The sequence below is a fragment of the Salminus brasiliensis genome, chromosome 12 (assembly GCF_030463535.1).
Source record: "Salminus brasiliensis chromosome 12, fSalBra1.hap2, whole genome shotgun sequence".
In the NCBI taxonomy this organism is placed as follows: domain Eukaryota; kingdom Metazoa; phylum Chordata; class Actinopteri; order Characiformes; family Bryconidae; genus Salminus; species Salminus brasiliensis.
In genome coordinates, this window is record NC_132889.1 from 37458803 (window position 1) to 37482651 (window position 23849).

The following is a 23849-nucleotide window of genomic DNA, read 5'->3' on the forward strand; positions in this document are numbered from 1 at the left end:
CAGAGGGAGCTCCTGAGGGAGGGCGATTAGCTAACAGGCTAACAAGTTTATATTTACTGTGCTTTCACTGACTCTGCAGTTAATATTATTTAATAAGTACATAACTTTAATTAGATTGTGCTTATTTTAATAATTAGCTAGCTAATTTGCACAGTTTGAACCAGACAGGCTTGTTTTTATTATTTCGGGGTGAAAGATGGAGCTGGCTACAATCTCTGAGGCTATATTATCACCTTTTACAGTCAAATAGCTACAATAACTACAGTTGAGCTTTCACAGGATTAAGGGGTTTGTAGCCATATAGTGCTAGCTAGCTTTATTATTTATTATATAAATATTTAATTTTTTTTTAAGAGTGTCACTTAGAATGTTTTAATATAGTATATAATATATGATATAAATAAAAATAATTATATATATATATATATTGTTTCCTTATCATATAAATAAATATACTGTAGATATATCATAACTAGCTACATTTCTTTAAGAAAAGACTTTTAACCATGTATACTTCACAGGGTAGGCAGCAGAGGCCCCCCAGTGGACAGAACGCCAAACTGCACCCCTAAGGTGAGAGGAAGACGGGAGGGTGAGTAAGATTACCCCCAAAATGCTTCTCCCTGTGTGGTTCTGTTTATTTCTTCCATCTTTAAATGTATTGTATTGAAGGGCACTGTTGCCCTGAATGCTGCTTATTCACCTCCAGCTTTATTTTGAATGGTCACATGGTAGGAGGAATCGCTTCTGTAAAAATAAGATGAAATAGCTGATGCATAACATTTATCTGTACACGTAAAATATCAACCGTTACAGTTAACAGTTACAAAATGGTTTGAAGTTATTTATATTTGCAGTGAGTAAAATGTCAGTCAGTGATCAGTGAAAGTGTCTATATAACTATATAAAACTATATAACATTCAAATAAACCCAAATAAACATGAAGTCAGTAATTAGTGTGAGTGTCTACCTGTAATTAACTTTATATAACATTAGAATAAATCCAAATAAAAACATTAAGTCAGTGATCAGTGACAGTGTCTACCTGTAAACCTCTGTATAACATTCAAATAAACCCAAATAAACACAAAGTCAGTGGTCAGTGAGAGTGTCTACCTGTAATTAACTCTATATAACATTAGAATAAACCCTAATAAACATAAAGTCAGTGGTCAGTGAGAGTGTCTACCTGTAATTAACTTTATATAACATTAGAATAAACCCAAATAAACATAAAGTCAGTGGTCAGTGAGAGTGTCTACCTGTAATTAACTTTATATAACATTAGGATAAACCCAAATAAACATAAAGTCAGTGATCAGTGACAGTGTCTACCTGTAATTAACTCAGTAATAAAGTCAGTAATCAGTGTGTCTATATAACTATAGAAACTATAGTGAGTGTCTACCTGTAAACATCTGTATAACATTAGAATAAACCCAAATAAACATAAAGTCAGTAATCAGTGTGAGTGTTTATATAACTATATAAAACTATATGACATTAAAATAAATCCAAATAAACATAGTCAGAGATCAGTGAAAGTGTCTATATAACTATATAAATCTATATAACATTAGAATAAACTCAAATAAACATAAAGTCAGGAGTCACAGTGTGCTGTTGGTCAGTAAGTTATTGTTGGTACTATGTTGGTTAGAAGAACACAGTTAAAAGAGCACAGTAAGGAGATGTTACTGTGTTCATTTCACAGTACACTGTAGTGTTTGCTGTGTACAAAAATCTTTTCACAAAAGTCTGCATCAATTTTCATTTTTTGAGTGGATTAATAAAATTTACATTTTGAGATAAAAAGGTTTTGTTTCAGTAGCACCAAAATATTAAACTTTGAAGTAAGGAAAGAGAAGAACGAGTAGAACATCATGATTCCACTGATCAACAGACAGAATTAATAGTGTCAGAGAGTGTAATATGATTAACACATGCTGAATTAGTGACAAAGAGATAGAGAGCATGAGAGATTTAGAGAGTAAGGCTTAGAGTCAAGCTGTTTTTATTAATCTGCGAATTTTCTCAGATGACGTAAAGAATGACTTTGCCACCCCTCTCTCTCTCTCTCTCTCTCTCTCTCTCTCTCTCTCTCTGTTCCTCTTTAGCCTTCCATCATTGTCTATTTCCTGATGCCTTGTACTCGATGGATGAGAGGCAACATCAGAGTACAGGTAAGACTCAGACTGAACGTCTTCACTTATTTTTCCTCCTAGTTCATTATCTTTATCTTACAGTCCTCCTCTTCCTCACTCTATACTCTTCTCTTTGCTGTTATTTTGACAGTACTTTTATTTAAAACGAAAACTCAAGTAGTTATATTTGATGAATTAATTTAAGAGTGTGTATGCGCATGTATGTGTGTGTGTGTGTGTGTGTGTGTGTGTGTTTGTGTGGAAATTCTGCGTTTGTCTGCATGTAATCATCTCCATAATGCGTCTCTTGGCATGCCGGCTCATGGTTTGGACTCATAGGGCTGTGTAATGTGGGATCAGCGCTGTCTGTCTGTCTCTCCCTCTCATTCGCTTGTTATTTATTACTTGCCAATTATACTCTGTGCTCTCACAGAGCCTGGAGCATTAGCACTAAGAGAAAGAGCGGGCATTCCTAGAGGGTTGGAAACGTTGGACTGATGACGGATTGAATGGAGAGTGGAGATTAGACCTGTTTGAGTCACTGTTCTAGCGTTAAATGTTGGGCAGTGACTCAAAGAGCAGCTATTTGCATATACATACACAGTCATTACTGACTTAAGTATGTTTACAAGACAGATGGGCTGTGCGAGTTAAAGTTCACATTCAGGGATTGGAGAGGGAAAGATGAGAGAGAACATGCACCACACATCAAAAGACAAAAGAGAGGAACTCTCAGGAACACTCTCAGTGCTGTAGGTTTAGGGATGTGGTTGGGTTGAGGTTAAGGTCAGGTGATTTAAGGTGATTCCAGAAATTCAAGTCATCAAAGAAAAAGAAAAAAAATTACAGCTGTAAATGTCTTGTGTAAGAGCAGTGGCACTTCTTAGTCCATCAGCACAGGGGGTGGTCTGCTGGCATCAGACATGCACAGCGGCAGCTTACACCATTATTCAGCAATCCATAGATACTGTTTGTGGGCCAATTAGGACAAAGATATTGTTACCAAACGTGAAAAGAAAGCCAAAGAGCATGGACTCAGAGTGGTGCCACTATAATTTGAGGAACGCTGGTTTGAATCCCCAAGTCATGCTGCTTGCCATCAGCAACTAGAGTGAGAGAGAGCACAATTGGCCTTCCTCGCTCAGGGGTGTGTTGTTGGTCAGCACAGGCGTTTCATCGCCACGCTTTCATCCAAACTCTCTGGCTGCACTCTTGCTTTCTAAGCGGCAGTTTTCGGGCAGTGGCAGGCTTGACATGTGTTGGAGAAGCCTTCCAACTCATAGTGTTGTGCTAGTAATATGACAAGTTTCACACAAATGAGCGTTAAAGATCTTTTTGTTTTCTCGTTTTCTGATTTTTTTCTTTAATAGCTTTCTTACATGTGGATTAATTGAATTAATTAGTGGCCTAAAATAGCATAGTTGTTGAACGAAATAATTCTTTGAAATTTGATGTTAAAATCACTGATATGACTCGCATTACGCAGCGCTCCACAGTTCTGGAGAGAGGACTTAGTGCAGATCCACTAAAGTTCCACAGTGCCAGTGCAGTACCAGCAGTCCGGCCTGAAGCGGGAATAACAGAGATGCCATTAGAACTATTGCAGTCAGTGGAGCATCGGCATGATCCTGAAGCTGATAGTTTAAGGTACAACATGCTACATAATGTTGCTTTAACTGATGAAGAAAACCTAATCATAAAGAAAGGAATGTGGGGAATGTGTGTGGAATGTGGATCTCTATAGAGAAAAGAAAAGAGAGGCAGAAGATAAAGCGAGGGGATGGGGGGATTATTTGTGAATAGCGGTGCTGTCACAGGGTGAAGGGAGCAGATGTGATAGACAGTTTGTGCTTAAGGAGTTCAAACAACAGATTATTGCACTCAGATTATAGTCTGAGAGAGACGAACAAATCGGGGGGAGGGGTGTGTGTATGTGTGTGTGTGAGAGAGAGAGAGACTGTATTCAAATACCATTCAGATTTCACACTTTATATGTGCTCCCACTATGAAATAATGACCATATGTGTTCCTACATTGACGTACACCACAAAGAATCTGCGCACACACAACAACACACACAGATCCAGTGTCAAAATTACATTTACACAATTCATTCTGTGCCAGTGCATTTTCTAAAATGTAGTAGAAGACAGTAAACATGTGGGAAATGTGTGTGTGCGTTTGTGTTTGTGTGTTTATTATCTTGCACAAACAACAAGCTGGTTTTTGCAAGGACAACAGCTGTCAGATTAAGCATATATAGATATTACTTTTTTCAGTGTTTTAAAACAATAATATTAGAATAAATAGTAACAACAACATCTAGTATTATTTCTCCTTTAGTTCTTCTCCAACACCCTGGTTTGGTAAATCAGTGCTTAATGATGGTAAAGCAGGTGAGCTGCTGATGAATTTGGAAGACATCCACGCTGAGATCTCAGAGACTTTCTTCAGAATGAGAATTTCTACAGTAAAAGAACTCTCTTTTTGCTGAGAGAAATGGTTTTATACACACACACACACACACACACACATATATATATATATATATATATATATATATATATATATGTATATGCCACAGAGTAATAAATGTAGTGTGAGTGTGTTTAACCCTCTACGGCCAGGTGAAGCCAGCATGTTCTCTCTTTTCTTCTCTAAGGGAGGGAGTTATAGGATTATAACTCTATCCTGTCTCAAAGCTCACATCAAACAATCAGCCACCGAAAATAATCCTACTCACACACACACACACACACACACATACTACCACTCTCCCTCATGCTCTCTTTCTCTCTCACTTTCTCTCTCATACAAATATATCTAAATTTACAATTATATTAAATCACCCACAAATAAACTGCTGTTATGCCCAAACTGTCTAAATGAAACAGTTTATCTCCTAAACATTTTTATATACTCAGATTTGACACACACACTATACTTACCTTAAACACACAGAAGCTGCACGTTGTGGCCGCAATGTGTGAGCAGGGTTTTATTCTTGCTTCATCTTTAGACAGCTGCGTGTGCCCTAATCTGAGCTACTGATTGGATATGGAAGGTTGTGGCTGATGATTGGATGATTGTAGTTTGTAGGGGGAAGGGGCACATTGATTGATGAGTTATTTTTGACTACATACGCCATGCGTGAACAGATTACACAGAGTAACCAAAATTACACTTAACTTAATAGTGACGTATTGGCCATTCCTCATAATAAGGATCTAGAATACAGTGTCAGCTGTGGGCAGTGAGTTACACAATATGTGGTCAGAAGATGAAAATAAAATTCATTATACTGAATAAATACTCTTCAAATGTGCATTACCCCATAAATAACTATTGACTGAGGCCTGATAATAAGTGATAATTCTTATCTACTATGCTGCCATCAGTAATGGTCACGTTTGTGTTTTAGATAAAATATTGTTTTCATTAACAGGCTTATGTAATTATACGCAGTGGTATACACAGGTTTGGAAAACTTTTTGGGCACTAAATAATTTCCATAACAGTAGGTTTGAACATTCATTCATAGACGTATAGGAAAACACTTTGTACCTATATACTCCCTAAATGTTTCCAAGTACTTTTTACTGAATTGAAATGTATTATTGAAATTACATTTACATTACATTGAAATTGCATTTTAAAAGATAGCAAGGTATCTTGAGACTTATGTTAGGCAGTGTAACAAAAAGAAAAGTTCACTATATTAAGAATCACTACTTGTTCAACATACTGTGTAACATTTGGTTTCATCATGTAGATGCATATTTCATATAAACTATTTGAACCTAAATTGAACATTTTTCTGAAAAATGGAAACACATGGTCACTTTGCAGTCCCCCAAAATGCTGTACACAGATCCACCATAAGTCCATCAATCTCTGTGCCTTGGACACAGACAGAATGAGGGCAGCCAAGTTATTTAACATATGCACACATTTCTTTTCCTTAGCTGAAACTAAGTTTGGCCAGTTTCAAAGTACCACCAAATTTATAGCATAATGAAGAATCAGTGAAAGGCAAGAAGACTCAAAAAGAGAACTCTCTAAGACCATTAAGAAGAAGAACTAAGAAGAACTTGTAAAAGAAAAATGTTTTTAAACCATTAGGACACAAGAATCAAATGGAGAAACTACCTAAGAGCACAAGGAAGAAGCTCTGAGAAGAACCAATGTATGTCAAGGCTAAATCATTGAGGATCCCGCACAGGCATGTTAAACACATTTCCCAACCAATTACATTCTTTCTCTCTCCCTCTTTATTTCTTCCTCTGTATTTTGCTACACAGAGGATGAGTCAAGTAGTTTTTTTTCAAAAGCAGTATGTCTTCCAGTTCAGTGATGTAAATCATCCTGAATTCTCCAGACAGAGTCTCACTTCACTTAAGTAAGCCTTTAGTGTGGTTATCCTCCATCGCTGTGGTTCTTGGCTGGTCCTACTCAGGGATTTCCAGGGGGCCTAAAGATTTGGATCTGACTGCAGATTCTTCACTCCCTTAATCCTCTCTGTTGGCGTCTTATTTAACACTGTTTAAGTGATAGTTGGCAAAAAATCAGATGTATACAAGTTTTACATGATCGTAAATGCTGTGAGACAGTACAGTTGGTGTTTGGATTGTGTCTTTAGTTTTGCTTTTAGTTTTAAAGCTACAAGGCTAATGTTATTGGAAATGTATGTACATGGTTTAGCATTTAGGAAGGTGTTTGGTGGAAGTTATTCTGTGTTCTGGGTGTTTTTGTTCTGTTGTAATTTATTGATGACTTAATCAGATATTAGACTGTCTAGTATGGACTACGTAAATGCCTGTTCTTTTGATGATTTTGTGCTGAACATTGTAACGTTGCTGTGTTACGGCACAGCAAATAAAATCTCTAAGTATCTCTTACCCCGGTCACTGCAGGACATGTACAGCACTGCTGGAATCAGACCCCTACTGAAAATAGCATAAGCCTTTTTTGTAGAGGCACCATGCTGTAGGATAACAGAAGGCAGAGGATTTGTTGTTTATTTGAACCTCAATTATAGGCTGGTTGGAAAGTGTGTGCTTGTTTGGGATCGATTGTAATCCCAGTCATATGAGCTAAGTGACTATGAAAGAACATGCATGGAGCCTGGTTCAGCATCCCATTTGTTCAGCTGACCCCATAAACAGTAAAAAATATAATATTTGTCCAAACCTCATGGGGTCTGACTAGGTTTGGTTGGATAGGGACATTTTTCTTGAGCCTGGTTAACCAATATTTTCCTTATATTATTATTATATGTTCTTGAATTTGTTCTTGAAAAAAGAACAAAGTGTTTTTAAAGAGCAGTTGTTCACAGCTCTGCTTTCATAATGATGGATCCCATTGTCCTCCTAAAATGAACAAATCCCAAATAAGAAAACATTGATGCATGTGAAAACTGCATAAATGAATTATACATTTCTTCTTATTCAACAACTATTCTTAAAGCTCATTGCCACCTTTAATAGATTCTGACTTTAGTTCTACTTTAATTAAATCTAATAATATAGATATTTATTTTCATGTTGAATATTGAATTATTGCCTTATCTTTAGGTTATGTTTAGGTCAGGTAACTTAAGGTAACGTTAAGATTTTGCTTTAATAATAGTGTTAGCTCATAGAATATAAGTTAAATACATGGTAAGCATCTATAAAACAACAACAGACCACCTAAATAACTGCTATAAAACTAATGACACACTTGGAACTGGAGAAAGATTTTTGGTATCACTTTACTTGGATGGTCCATTGTAGAGCCCTTATAGATGCTCAGCTGACATTCAACTGAATATGTATTAAATGCAGTTGAACTCTAAATGACTGTCTATTGAGTTTAATTCTACAACTAACCCTAAACCTCATCCTAACCTTACCATTGAATCAACCCTAAATCCTAACCCTAACCTAAAACTTAAATCAAACCCTAAAACAATAAGGTAAAGGGAAGGGTTAGGGTTAGGTGTAGGGTTACATTCAACAGACAATCCAAAAAAAAACTAGTTACTTAGAGTTCAGTTGCATTTAATAGAAATTCACTTGAATGTTAGATGAAACATGTCAGATGAGCATCTACAAAGGCTCTACAATGGACCATTCAAGTAAAGTGATATCAGATATTTTATTATTTATTTATTATTTATTTTATGGTTTTTATTTGTTTAATATCATAACTCTGCTGCACACTTTGAGTTGAGTTGAGCTTTTAGGGAACAGAATAACTTAACATAAAATAAAAACATTCCTTTGAGATTTTTTTTGTGTTGGGTATAGTAGTAGCCACAATGTTGATGTAGCTTTCTAGCAACATAAAAACTAAAAGCTACATCACAGTTTAAGCCAATTGTAGACTTACATCCCAGTTTAAGCCTGTTCCATAACCCTCTGATCTGTAGCAGTCAGAGACATACTCCAGGCTGACCCTGATTGGCTCTCTGGTGGCTTTCCCGTGTTGAGGTTTATTTTTCACACTTATAACTGAGAGCCTTATTGGCTGCAGATTGAAAGAGAGATGCATTTTTTTTCTTTTTCTCAGTGTGGAGGGATTCGATATCCCAGCTCTGAACACCAGCAAATGTGATGCATGCAGAAGTGGATGTGCAGAGAAAAGTGATTCTCTGATGCTTTTAACAAGACTATGATGCTTTTTATGATGCTTTTTTATTTTCCAGACAGTGGAGCGACTGATTTCTTATTCTGAGTTTGGGATCTTTTTAAACCCCTTCCCAGACCCTTCCCTGCATGTACGACCTTCTTTCTGAGGGCCTCAGACAGCTCTTTGGATCTGCCCATGGTGATCTTCACCTCTCACTTCAACAATCAAGAGCAAACCAGACGAAATGTATAAGGTTTAACCATGAACATGACCATGTCAAACCATGTTCTAATCATCTGCAGCTGATGTTCGGCACCTACACACTTGAAGTCATAATAAATGAGTGTGAGGAAGGGGGGTTAAAACTTTTTCCTCACAGGAAAGTGACATTTCTAGGAATTCTATTTTATAAACGATTTTTTAAGCAGTTTCTTCAGTTGTGTGAGTTTAGTTAGATTGCCTTTGTCAGTGTCGATCACATGAAGATCAAATGTCCAGATATTTAAACATGTTTAAACAAGTATTTATTGGGGGTGTCCTGATTTTTTCACATAACTGTATATTAGTTTCACAAAGAACCACAATAGTATTAAAACCGGCTTTAAGCATAGGCCTCTTTCCCTGTTTCTGCTATCCTTTCCCAGCAGCAGGCTGGCCTTCATGTCCAAATTGCAACTGTTGTACAAATTTAAGATGAACAGGCAGAGATGGAGGGCGGAAAAGGCCAAATAGCCTGAGACTGAGTGTAGGGAGGGATGAGAGAAGGATGAAAAAGGATAGGAACTCACGCCAGGCCAAAACAAACCTCAGTGAGTAGTACATTACTCACCCAACCGACTCCAGTGCTTTTATTTATGGAGCTGTTTTATCATGGCAAAGACAACATTTCCACACAGTATGTTGTGATTGTTGAGGATTTAAGTATGATGTCACTTGTGTGTGTGTGTGTGTGTGTGTAAGGCGCATTGGACAGCACAATGGTTGGGTTTCTTCTGTGTTTACACATGACCTGCATTTCTTCCCAACAACTGCCGTGAAATGATCCTCACACTGCAGATGTTTCTAATGAACCGAAGCTGATTAGAGAGCGTGGTTGTTGTTCAGCGTTTGTAATCAGTGTTAGGAGTGTGTGTTTCATGGCAATATTGACAAACTGCAGGGAATGGGAATTATTACTCTTATTACTTTCAAAATTACTCTTATCTGACTTCTTTGTATAAAATGCAGGTGTAACTAATGGATCTTTAAATGTTGCCATAGAAGATCTGGTTTTGTGTACAAGATAAGAGAACCTTTTAAAAGTTTAAAGACACATTTGCCAATTTAAAGGTTCCTTACAGTCACTCATTTTTTATACAATTTTTTATACAATAGTGTTTTTTCTATGGCGTTGCTCAAAGAACCTTTTGTAGCACCTTTATTTTTTAAGAGTGTAGAAAAGGAGAGCTTGCATACATGAGTTGAAGGAAGGCAGACGTCTGAAGAATGATGTGTGAAAGTTCAGAGAGAGGTGCGATCTCTCATATTCACATGCTTCCTCTCCAGCAGGTCAGCTTGTGCCGTGAGCAAATGTTCGAATGCCTTCTGACGATTCCTCCTGCTTTTCTCTTTCCTCCGTTTACTCGCTGTAACTGTGCCAAATTTAGGCAGCCATTTATTTCCAGCAACAGTTTATTCCTCTCTAATGAAAACACTGTCTAGGAAGATGGAGGTGCCTGACTGGGAAACAGCTGGTGGTTGTCCGATGTACTCATACTGTAAGTGTGTGTGAGTCTGAAACCTGGCATCCTGTGTGTCTCTGTTGGCTGACACCAGCTGAGCCCAGAGCGGAAAGACAGTTAACCACAGGAATGACAACCACGCAGACCTGCTCAAACTTACCGTAACATCTAAAATGCAAATCACCTCTGCAGGTATGTTTAATGGGCTGAGTTAATATGTAAATCAAATGTTGCACTGTTGAATGTGCTCAAGCAAGTTCAAGAGAACATTGTGAGAAAATCAACTCAATAAAACATGACATGATCCACATCAGAGGAGCTGTAGTAATTTGTCAGTAGGAATATGCATTTCATGAATCAGCGGGTCTTCCCAGCATTTGAAGGATACATTTGTGGGGGCCTGTGCTTATGTAAAGTGGATGTGCATGTGAGTGAACTGAGTGAGTTGTGTGCGTTTAGCTCTTTGGTTATTATTTAATGCTGCTTACTGCCAGAGAAGTTGCTGCTGTTGAACAGGTCAAGGTATGTTCAGTACATTTCGGAACTTACTGTCGTATGAAGTTAATGGTCGTTGACTAGATCATTGGATTTATTTTTGACAGAAGCTGAAAGATGTTTCATTCATGGATAATGGACAAAAGTATTGGGACTCCTGCTCTTTCATTGTTTCTTCTGAAATCAAAGATATTAAAATGAGTTTATTTATATGTTGGAGTAACTGTCTCTACTGTCCAGGGAAGGGTTTCTACTAGATGTTGTAGTATTGCTGTGAGGATTTGATTGCATTCAGCAATAAAAGTGTAAGTGAGATCAGGATGTTGCATGATCATCAACCCACCTTATCCGTAACTCCCCAACTCATCCCAAAAGGATGGGATGGAGCAGCATCCAGTGAGGTCAGCATCCAGTCAGAAATTGCTAAAAGCACATATCTGGAAAGAGGTCTAGAATGCTAGAAAGAGAAAAGAATAAATATTGAAACAATTGGAATGGTGAAGTAGTGGGGAGCAGATGAGGAAATGTGTGAGGGAAGAGGTGAGAAGTGTAGTCTGAGGGGTTTCTTCACATGGGACTGGATTGCAACATAAATTCTAGCTATTTATAACTATAAACTTTGCTTTCTAGTCTGTTTTTCTGAAAAGAGAAAACAATAGCTGTTGAAGACTCTGGAATAGTACAGCGGCCAACTTTCTCATCTCTATAAAAGTGCAGGATCTGGTTTTTATTTGTTTAATATCATAACTCTGCTGCACACTTTGAGTTGAGTTGAGCTTTTAGGGAACAGAATAACTTAACATAAAATAAAAACATTCCTTTGAGATTTAGAACTTATGTATACCTTATGAAGGCACTTCCTGTCAGACTACATTTCCCACCTCTTTCTTCACACCCTGGACAAACCTTCTCTTCTCATCTCATCTGCTCCCCTTTACTGTCTCAGAATGGAAGTCCTGCATGAGTTAAAACCATATGCTCTGAAGCTGTGGTGGATGGTGTGAACGCTGCCTTCACTTCATACAATCATGCACCCAGGCTTTGTAGTGGGGAAAATGTGTTGCAGTCTGTGGAAGCTGCACGGACCGATGTTGTCCTTGTACTAGGGCTGCACCTAACAATGAATGTTTTTTCAATTATTTTATCGATTTTTTTGTAGCTGCAGCTTGCACTCCGGATAAACCCATGCTTTCAGTAGGTGTCGCCATTTTTCCGATGCATCGACGCACATTATGCAAATCAACATAATTAATTTCGGACTACATATTTATTTATTGTCACTTATTAGCAACTTAGTAACTTAACTTAGCTTACACAATAATCACAATCCACTATTCCAGACAACACAGTTCCACTGCTGTGGGGCTGTATGCCCGTCTAGCCTACACCATGGTGCCAATAGGTACATGTTTATCTGCTCCAGAGAGTCCTATTCTATTGGCAATACAATATATAGGCACTAGACAAGCTGTATATGGCCAATTTCCAGGTATTAAGCCTAGTCTTGGACAACAGATTCTGTATCTGAATGTTTTTTGACCTGTTAGCATGTTAACATGCTGTCTGTCTGCTAACCTGGGTAGTCTTCCTTAATGAGGGCAGAATATAGTGTAGTAATAGATTCAATAACTCGAATAAAGGCCAGATAAGGAGCGCCTGTTGAGTTGTGTTTTGTTTTGTTTATCTATAAAAGCATAAACTCTGTGTCTGTGTGTAGTTTTGTACGTTGGCTTGTTGTTACATTAGTTGTTGTATTGCTGTGTTCATGACAAACTGGTTAGAACTGAGTTGGTCTAGACATATAAATCCCCCAGCACTAAAATAAACCTGTTGATTACAAACATTCATATTTTGCTGTATATAACCTAATTTAGGTCAGGCTCATTTAGAAACTTCCAGAGTCTGTTTAGAGGTTTGTATGTGGCCTTTAATCCTCTAAAGGAGTGGAGCATCAGAATGGCAATGACCTTTTTGCCATTTAAGGTCATTATTCTAAATGAGTAAACTCTCTGTTTTTCTCGTTGTCTTTCAGGCAGGATGACAAATCAGCAGTTGGGGAAGCAGATGGGCGGAGCCGGAGTGACTGAGGAGGGAGGGGAGGCAGAGCCTAAAAAAAAAGGCACTGCACATCAACACTGTGGCTGGTTCACACGCAACCTTCTCCTTGCCCTTACCGTGCTGGGTATGTGTGTATACATGTGTATGAATGCATCTACATACAATACCACATTTTTTAAAGACATTTTAGAAGACAGCTTAAAGCTGCATTATGTGATAATTGGTATTTTTGCTTCCTGGCTCCCCCTACAGTTGGGGAGTGTAATTCACTTTTACTCCACTGCTGTAAATACTAATCATTCTTGTTCATTTAAACGAAACACAGCGAGAGCAGCATTCTCAACGAACTGTGAGGGTCTTGAGCATGTTGTCAGATTGCGGGATGGAGGTGAATGGATCTTGGAGTGGAGAAAAGGGTGGATTGCTTTAAAGTTGAAAAGACGCCATGTGATCCCTTGACCCCATCCGTGGAACATGTGTTGGGGCTGTCCAAAATAAGAATGCTTAACCCAGTACCTTTGACATGGTTCCACAGTCTTTGAGGCTCTGGGGTTTTTTTTTTTCTCTTTTGGCAGTGTAAGCTTTGTCCATCACCACACGTTATTACATTAATGCATCCTGCACACTAACTAGATCCTCTCTTTTCAGTTATTTTTCTCAGTTGCCCCAGATGTTTGGGGGAGATAAAACCTTAAATTCAGTACATAAGCAATGTTAAATAACTTGAACAAATAGACTACAACAAGATGAAAGAACAGTAGTAACATTCTTCTGTTCTCTGTTGGATCTTCTAAGCTTTTAAGGCTTAAGTTTCCTACTTAGTCACTTGTTTCTTCCTTAAATGGTGCAGCACACACACTCTGGTGGGAGAATGTAACAGCGGCATTGTGCTCTTCTAAGGTGGTATATAAAATTTACGTATAAGATGAAAAAGAACTTCTTACTAGACTTGAAGTGGGGTTTTTCGTTTACTCAGGGTAGATACTTGGGTTAAAGGCACTGGTGCTTTTACTGTACATTATCATTAGATAGGCTGTCTGTTTCTAGTAACAGTGTTTATCCTGTTTTTACTCTGTGATTGGCCTGTGCTGTTTCCAGTTGTTCCAGCAGTGACGTAGCCTCTGACCATTCATACTGAGTTTTCAGCAGATGAATAAGAGAATAGCTACCAGCTCTTTGATTTTACCACAACATATTGAATCTAGTTTAATTCTAAGAAAGCAGACTTTGGACATTAAACACACGTCTTGGCTGTTAAGAAACATTTGATAGCTTCATGAAACAATCCCATTAAGGCAGGAGCTAAATGAAATAGTTGTCTCCATCCTACCTCCTGAAGAGCTAACACACCCCTTGAAGCCAATCAACAATCAAATGGAAGGTATTTCTCCAGGGCCAGAGTTGAAGACCACTAGTCTAGGCCATATCTTTTGAATTACCACGATATATCCATCTGTCATTTACCAAGCTTTGACCGTCAACAATGATCACTGTTAATAGCATAGTTAATAGTACATCTGTTTAACTTTGCAGCAGGGAAAAGTGCAGTGGGTAGTACTTACGAAAATGATTGTATATTTTAAAAATGTAAAAATGGCGTTCCTGTTCCATATATTTCTGTTTTATGTCAATTTTTAAAGTTAATGCATTAAGTATAAATTTACATGCTCGGAAATGTGGTCATGCACAGTGTACGTCCATGTGGACTGAGACTGTAGAGTAATACTACATTTTTTTTAATCAATATGACTCTGGTTATGCAGTGTTACTCAGTTCTGGAGAGAGATTCTCCTCCTTTCCAGACACGGGCTGTCTGGAAAGTCTTTCAGACAACAGGACATTCTTTACAGCGTTCACTTCCCATGCTCACAGTTCATAAATCTGAAGCTAGAACTGTGGTGGCCGTGGCATCCTTGCAGAACGTCCTTATTGTGGATCTAAGCACAAGCAGTCACTGCTGCCGTCACAGCTGCCTGTGGCCAGTTTTATTGACTGCTTTAATCTCTCACTCTCTGTCCCTCTTTATTCAGCACTCCGTCTGTCTCTCACTTATCCTTTATTCTTTTTTTTCTTATTTCGTTCTTCCAGTCGTGATTCTGTTACTCTGAAATCGATGGGTCTATGCTACAGCCGTTATGCAATGTCAGGATACTAGAGTCTTATGCCTTTTCAGGGTAAAGGATAGGATTAGTTACAAAATCGGAATCATGGTTGTGAATATCAGATTATGCCATTAATGCCAGGAAGCAGGATGCAAGTTTACTTGATTTGTGCTCTTAAGAGACAAGTAGAGCTAATAGAGCTAATGGCAGTAGTTAAATCCACTAGAAAACAGTAAAACACAAAACCCAGAACAAAAAGTAAATACAAAAAACAACGGAACAAAAATAAAAACACTAACTGTGCTCTTCTGTGTTCATCTTACTGTGCTCTTCTAACTGTGCTCTTCTGTGTTCATCTTACTGTGCTCTTCTAACTGTGCTCTTCTGTGTTCATCTTACTGTGCTCTTCTAACTGTGCTCTTCTGTGTTCATCTTACTGTGCTCTTCTTACTGTGCTCTTCTAACTGTGCTCTTCTGTGTTCATCTTACTGTGCTCTTCTAACTGTGCCCTTCTGTGTTCATCTTACTGTGCTCTTCTAACTGTGCTCTTCTGTGTTCATCTAACTGTGCTCTTCTGTGTTCATCTAACTGCTCTTCTAACTGTGCTCTTCTGTGTTCATCTTACTGTGCTCTTCTAACTGTGCTCTTCTGTGTTCATCTTACTGTGCTCTTCTTACTGTGCTCTTCTAACTGTGCTCTTCTGTGTTCATCTTACTGTGCTCTTCTAACTGTGCTCTTCTGTGTTCATCTTACTGTGCTCTTCTAACTGTGCTCTTCTGTGTTCATCTTACTGTGCTCTTCTAACTGTGCTCTTCTGTGTTCATCTAACTGTGCTCTTCTGTGTTCATCTAACTGCTCTTCTAACTGTGCTCTTCTGTGTTCATCTAACTGTGCTCTTCTGTGTTCATCTAACTGCTCTTCTAACTGTGCTCTTCTGTGTTCATCTAACTGCTCTTCTAACTGTGCTCTTCTGTGTTCATCTTACTGTGCTCTTCTTACTGTGCTCTTCTAACTGTGCTCTTCTGTGTTCATCTAACTGCTCTTCTAACTGTGCTCTTCTGTGTTCATCTAACTGCTCTTCTGTGTTCATCTAACTGCTCTTCTAACTATGCTCTTCTGTGTTCATCTTACTGTGCTCTTCTGTGTTCATCTTACTGTGCTCCTCTGTGTTCATCTTACTGTGCTTTTCTAACTGTGCTCTTCTGTGTTCTTCTAACTGCTCTTCTAACTATGCTCTTCTGTGTTCATCTTACTGTGCTCTTCTGTGTTCATCTAACTGTGCTCTTTTAACTGTGCTCTTCTGTGTTCATCTAACTGCTCTTCTGTGTTCATCTAACTGCTCTTCTAACTATGCTCTTCTGTGTTCATCTTACTGTGCTTTTCTAACTGTGCTCTTCTGTGTTCATCTAACTGCTCTTCTAACTATGCTCTTCTGTGTTCATCTAACTGTGCTCTTCTGCGTTCATCTTACTGTGCTCTTCTGTGTTCATCTAACTGTGCTCTTCTGTGTTCATCTAACTGTGCTCTTCTGCGTTCATCTTACTGTGCTCTTCTGCGTTCATCTTACTGTGCTCTTCTGTGTTCATCTAACTGTGCTCTTCTGCGTTCATCTTACTGTGCTCTTCTGTGTTCATCTAACTGTGCTCTTCTGCGTTCATCTTACTGTGCTCTTCTGTGTTCATCTAACTGTGCTCTTCTAACTGTGCTCTTCTGTGTTCATCTTACTGTGCTCTTCTGCGTTCATCTTACTGTGCTCTTCTGTGTTCATCTAACTGTGCTCTTCTGCGTTCATCTTACTGTGCTCTTCTGTGTTCATCTAACTGTGCTCTTCTAACTGTGCTCTTCTGTGTTCATCTTACTGTGCTCTTCTAACTGTGCTCTTCTGCGTTCATCTAACTGTGCTCTTCTGCGTTCATCTTACTTTGCTCTTCTGTGTTCATCTAACTGCTCTTCTAACTGTGCTCTTCTGTGTTCATCTTACTGTGCTCTTCTAACTGTGCTCTTCTGCGTTCATCTTACTTTGCTCTTCTAACTGTGCTCTTCTGCGTTCATCTTACTGTGCTCTTCTAACTGTGCTCTTCTGTGTTCATCTTACTGTGCTCTTCTAACTGTGCTCTTCTGTGTTCATCTAACTGCTCTTCTAACTATGCTCTTCTGTGTTCATCTTACTGTGCTCTTCTGTGTTCATCTAACTGTGCTCTTCTGTGTTCATCTAACTGTGCTCCTCTGTGTTCATCTAACTGCTCTTCTAACTATGCTCTTCTGTGTTCATCTAACTGTGCTCTTCTGTGTTCATCTAACTGTGCTCCTCTGTGTTCATCTAACTGCTCTTCTAACTGTGCTCCTCTGTGTTCATCTTACTGTGCTTTTCTAACTGTGCTCTTCTGTGTTCATCTAACTGCTCTTCTAACTATGCTCTTCTGTGTTCATCTTACTGTGCTCTTCTGTGTTCATCTAACTGTGCTCTTCTGTGTTCATCTAACTGTGCTCTTCTGTGTTCATCTAACTGTGCTCTTTTAACTGTGCTCTTCTGTGTTCATCTTACTGTGCTCTTCTAACTGTGCTCTTCTGTGTTCATCTAACTGCTCTTCTGTGTTCATCTAACTGCTCTTCTAACTATGCTCTTCTGTGCTCTTCTAACTGTGCTCTTCTGTGTTCATCTAACTGCTCTTCTAACTATGCTCTTCTGTGTTCATCTTACTGTGCTCTTCTAACTGTGCTCTTCTGTGTTCATCTAACTGCTCTTCTAACTATGCTCTTCTGTGTTCATCTTACTGTGCTCTTCTGTGTTCATCTAACTGTGCTCTTCTGTGTTCATCTAACTGTGCTCCTCTGTGTTCATCTTACTGTGCTCTTCTAACTGTGCTCTTCTGTGTTCATCTTACTGTGCTCTTCTGTGTTCATCTAACTGTGCTCTTCCAACTGCTCTTCTGTGTTCATCTAACTGTGCTCTTCTGTGTTCATCTAACTGTGCTCTTCTAACTGTGCTCTTCTGTGTTCATCTAACTGCGCTCTTCTGTGTTCATCTAACTGTGCTCTTCTGTATTCATCTAACTGCTCTTCTAACTATGCTCTTCTGTGTTCATCTTACTGTGCTTTTCTAACTGTGCTCTTCTGTGTTCATCTAACTGCTCTTCTAACTATGCTCTTCTGTGTTCATCTAACTGTGCTCTTCTGCGTTCATCTTACTGTGCTCTTCTGTGTTCATCTAACTGTGCTCTTCTAACTGTGCTCTTCTGTGTTCATCTTACTGTGCTCTTCTAACTGTGCTCTTCTGCGTTCATCTAACTGTGCTCTTCTGCGTTCATCTTACTGTGCTCTTCTGTGTTCATCTTACTGTGCTCTTCTAACTGTGCTCTTCTGCGTTCATCTTACTTTGCTCTTCTAACTGTGCTCTTCTGCGTTCATCTTACTGTGCTCTTCTAACTGTGCTCTTCTGTGTTCATCTTACTGTGCTCTTCTAACTGTGCTCTTCTGTGTTCATCTAACTGCTCTTCTAACTATGCTCTTCTGTGTTCATCTTACTGTGCTCTTCTGTGTTCATCTAACTGTGCTCTTCTGTGTTCATCTAACTGTGCTCCTCTGTGTTCATCTAACTGCTCTTCTGTGTTCATCTAACTGCTCTTCTAACTATGCTCTTCTGTGTTCATCTTACTGTGCTCTTCTGTGTTCATCTAACTGTGCTCTTCTGTGTTCATCTAACTGTGCTCCTCTGTGTTCATCTTACTGTGCTTTTCTAACTGTGCTCTTCTGTGTTCTTCTAACTGCTCTTCTAACTATGCTCTTCTGTGTTCATCTTACTGTGCTCTTCTGTGTTCATCTAACTGTGCTCTTTTAACTGTGCTCTTCTGTGTTCATCTAACTGCTCTTCTGTGTTCATCTAACTGCTCTTCTAACTATGCTCTTCTGTGTTCATCTTACTGTGCTTTTCTAACTGTGCTCTTCTGTGTTCATCTAACTGCTCTTCTAACTATGCTCTTCTGTGTTCATCTAACTGTGCTCTTCTGCGTTCATCTTACTGTGCTCTTCTGTGTTCATCTAACTGTGCTCTTCTAACTGTGCTCTTCTGTGTTCATCTTACTGTGCTCTTCTAACTGTGCTCTTCTGCGTTCATCTAACTGTGCTCTTCTGCGTTCATCTTACTTTGCTCTTCTGTGTTCATCTAACTGCTCTTCTAACTGTGCTCTTCTGTGTTCATCTTACTGTGCTCTTCTAACTGTGCTCTTCTGCGTTCATCTTACTTTGCTCTTCTAACTGTGCTCTTCTGCGTTCATCTTACTGTGCTCTTCTAACTGTGCTCTTCTGTGTTCATCTTACTGTGCTCTTCTAACTGTGCTCTTCTGTGTTCATCTAACTGCTCTTCTAACTATGCTCTTCTGTGTTCATCTTACTGTGCTCTTCTGTGTTCATCTAACTGTGCTCTTCTGCGTTCATCTTACTTTGCTCTTCTAACTGTGCTCTTCTGCGTTCATCTTACTGTGCTCTTCTAACTGTGCTCTTCTGTGTTCATCTTACTGTGCTCTTCTAACTGTGCTCCTCTGTGTTCATCTAACTGCTCTTCTAACTATGCTCTTCTGTGTTCATCTTACTGTGCTCTTCTGTGTTCATCTAACTGTGCTCTTCTGTGTTCATCTAACTGTGCTCCTCTGTGTTCATCTTACTGTGCTTTTCTAACTGTGCTCTTCCGTGTTCATCTAACTGCTCTTCTAACTATGCTCTTCTGTGTTCATCTTACTGTGCTCTTCTGTGTTCATCTAACTGTGCTCTTCTGTGTTCATCTAACTGTGCTCTTCTGTGTTCATCTAACTGTGCTCTTTTAACTGTGCTCTTCTGTGTTCATCTTACTGTGCTCTTCTAACTGTGCTCTTCTGTGTTCATCTAACTGCTCTTCTGTGTTCATCTAACTGCTCTTCTAACTATGCTCTTCTGTGTTCATCTTACTGTGCTCCTCTGTGTTCATCTTACTGTGCTCTTCTAACTGTGCTCTTCTGTGTTCATCTAACTGCTCTTCTAACTATGCTCTTCTGTGTTCATCTTACTGTGCTCTTCTGTGTTCATCTAACTGTGCTCTTCTGTGTTCATCTAACTGTGCTCCTCTGTGTTCATCTTACTGTGCTCTTCTAACTGTGCTCTTCTGTGTTCATCTTACTGTGCTCTTCTGTGTTCATCTAACTGTGCTCTTCCAACTGCTCTTCAGTGTTCATCTAACTGTGCTCTTCTGTGTTCATCTAACTGTGCTCTTCTAACTGTGCTCTTCTGTGTTCATCTAACTGCGCTCTTCTGTGTTCATCTAACTGTGCTCTTCTGTGTTCATCTAACTGCTCTTCTAACTATGCTCTTCTGTGTTCATCTTACTGTGCTTTTCTAACTGTGCTCTTCTGTGTTCATCTAACTGCTCTTCTAACTATGCTCTTCTGTGTTCATCTAACTGTGCTCTTCTGCGTTCATCTTACTGTGCTCTTCTGTGTTCATCTAACTGTGCTCTTCTAACTGTGCTCTTCTGTGTTCATCTTACTGTGCTCTTCTAACTGTGCTCTTCTGCGTTCATCTAACTGTGCTCTTCTGCGTTCATCTTACTGTGCTCTTCTGTGTTCATCTTACTGTGCTCTTCTAACTGTGCTCTTCTGCGTTCATCTTACTTTGCTCTTCTAACTGTGCTCTTCTGTGTTCATCTTACTGTGCTCTTCTAACTGTGCTCTTCTGTGTTCATCTAACTGCTCTTCTAACTATGCTCTTCTGTGTTCATCTTACTGTGCTCTTCTGTGTTCATCTAACTGTGCTCTTCTGCGTTCATCTTACTTTGCTCTTCTAACTGTGCTCTTCTGCGTTCATCTTACTGTGCTCTTCTAACTGTGCTCTTCTGTGTTCATCTTACTGTGCTCTTCTAACTGTGCTCCTCTGTGTTCATCTAACTGCTCTTCTAACTATGCTCTTCTGTGTTCATCTTACTGTGCTCTTCTGTGTTCATCTAACTGTGCTCTTCTGTGTTCATCTAACTGTGCTCCTCTGTGTTCATCTAACTGCTCTTCTAACTGTGCTCCTCTGTGTTCATCTTACTGTGCTTTTCTAACTGTGCTCTTCCGTGTTCATCTAACTGCTCTTCTAACTATGCTCTTCTGTGTTCATCTTACTGTGCTCTTCTGTGTTCATCTAACTGTGCTCTTCTGTGTTCATCTAACTGTGCTCTTCTGTGTTCATCTAACTGTGCTCTTTTAACTGTGCTCTTCTGTGTTCATCTTACTGTGCTCTTCTAACTGTGCTCTTCTGTGTTCATCTAACTGCTCTTCTGTGTTCATCTAACTGCTCTTCTAACTATGCTCTTCTGTGTTCATCTTACTGTGCTCCTCTGTGTTCATCTTACTGTGCTCTTCTAACTGTGCTCTTCTGTGTTCATCTAACTGCTCTTCTAACTATGCTCTTCTGTGTTCATCTTACTGTGCTCTTCTGTGTTCATCTAACTGTGCTCTTCTGTGTTCATCTAACTGTGCTCCTCTGTGTTCATCTTACTGTGCTCTTCTAACTGTGCTCTTCTGTGTTCATCTTACTGTGCTCTTCTGTGTTCATCTAACTGTGCTCTTCCAACTGCTCTTCAGTGTTCATCTAACTGTGCTCTTCTGTGTTCATCTAACTGTGCTCTTCTAACTGTGCTCTTCTGTGTTCATCTAACTGCGCTCTTCTGTGTTCATCTAACTGTGCTCTTCTGTGTTCATCTAACTGCTCTTCTAACTATGCTCTTCTGTGTTCATCTTACTGTGCTTTTCTAACTGTGCTCTTCTGTGTTCATCTAACTGCTCTTCTAACTATGCTCTTCTGTGTTCATCTAACTGTGCTCTTCTGCGTTCATCTTACTGTGCTCTTCTGTGTTCATCTAACTGTGCTCTTCTAACTGTGCTCTTCTGTGTTCATCTTACTGTGCTCTTCTAACTGTGCTCTTCTGCGTTCATCTAACTGTGCTCTTCTGCGTTCATCTTACTGTGCTCTTCTGTGTTCATCTTACTGTGCTCTTCTAACTGTGCTCTTCTGCGTTCATCTTACTTTGCTCTTCTAACTGTGCTCTTCTGCGTTCATCTTACTGTGCTCTTCTAACTGTGCTCTTCTGTGTTCATCTTACTGTGCTCTTCTAACTGTGCTCTTCTGTGTTCATCTAACTGCTCTTCTAACTATGCTCTTCTGTGTTCATCTTACTGTGCTCTTCTGTGTTCATCTAACTGTGCTCTTCTGTGTTCATCTAACTGTGCTCCTCTGTGTTCATCTAACTGCTCTTCTAACTGTGTTCCTCTGTGTTCATCTTACTGTGCTTTTCTAACTGTGCTCTTCTGTGTTCATCTAACTGCTCTTCTAACTATGCTCTTCTGTGTTCATCTTACTGTGCTCTTCTGTGTTCATCTAACTGTGCTCTTCTGTGTTCATCTTACTGTGCTCTTCTAACTGTGCTCTTCTGTGTTCATCTAACTGCTCTTCTGTGTTCATCTTACTGTGCTCCTCTGTGTTCATCTTACTGTGCTCTTCTAACTGTGCTCTTCTGTGTTCATCTAACTGCTCTTCTAACTATGCTCTTCTGTGTTCATCTTACTGTGCTCTTCTGTGTTCATCTAACTGTGCTCTTCTGTGTTCATCTAACTGTGCTCCTCTGTGTTCATCTTACTGTGCTCTTCTAACTGTGCTCTTCTGTGTTCATCTTACTGTGCTCTTCTGTGTTCATCTAACTGTGCTCTTCCAACTGCTCTTCTGTGTTCATCTAACTGTGCTCTTCTGTGTTCATCTAACTGTGCTCTTCTAACTGTGCTCTTCTGTGTTCATCTAACTGCGCTCTTCTGTGTTCATCTAACTGTGCTCTTCTGTGTTCATCTAACTGCTCTTCTAACTGTGCTCTTCTGTGTTCATCTAACTGTGCTCTTCTGTGTTCATCTAACTGCTCTTCTGTGTTCATCTAACTGTGCTCTTCTGTGTTCATCTAACTGTGCTCTTCTGTGTTCATCTTACTGTGCTCTTCTGTGTTCATCTTACTGTGCTCTTCTAACTGCGCTCTTCTGTGTTCATCTAACTGTGCTCTTCTGTGTTCATCTAACTGCTCTTCTAACTGTGCTCTTCTGTGTTCATCTAACTGCTCTTCTGTGTTCATCTAACTGTGCTCTTCTAACTGTGCTCTTTTTATATATATATATATATATATATATATATATATATATATATATATATATTTAATGACTGTCCAATATATTTACCCAGTACTACATATTTTGTTCATATGTTTCCCTCTCTCTCTCTTTCTTGCTCACAGGTGTGATAGGAGGATCAGTGATGGGCTTGCTGTTGCGTTATCTTCCCAAACTGGACGCAGATGTACTCATGCTAATTGCTTTCCCTGGAGATATCCTGATGAGAATGTTAAAGATGCTCATCCTCCCTCTCATCATATCCAGTCTTATCACAGGTGACACACACTTTTGTCCAATTGTAGAATCTGAGACTGGTTTGAGGCAGTGTGTGAAGGGTTAGGCATTCAGTTTACAAAAGGCTAATTGGTGGCTTACAGACTTTTATTTATACAGTGTTGACAGACACATTGACTCCAGAAAGCAAACTTTGGACATTAAACGCACGTCTTGGCTGTTTAGATACATTTGATAGCTTCATGAAACAATCCCATTAAGGCAGGAGCTAAATGAAATAGTTGTCTCCAACCTTCCTCATGAAAATCTAACACACCCCTTGA

At 39.2% G+C, this 23849-nt stretch overlaps 1 protein-coding gene across 1 annotated transcript in view; it reads left to right on the plus strand.

Annotated features, from left to right (window-relative positions):
* Nucleotides 1-2146: 2146 nt before the first annotated feature.
* Nucleotides 2147-23849, plus strand: part of slc1a9 (solute carrier family 1 member 9) — a 35638-nt gene continuing 13935 nt past the window's right edge. Inside the window, exons 1-3 of the mRNA XM_072693602.1 lie at nucleotides 2147-2184; nucleotides 13006-13155; nucleotides 23415-23567. Of these exons, the coding sequence (XP_072549703.1) occupies nucleotides 2157-2184; nucleotides 13006-13155; nucleotides 23415-23567 (331 nt within the window). The 5' untranslated portion in view covers nucleotides 2147-2156. The remainder of the gene's footprint in view (nucleotides 2185-13005; nucleotides 13156-23414; nucleotides 23568-23849) is intronic.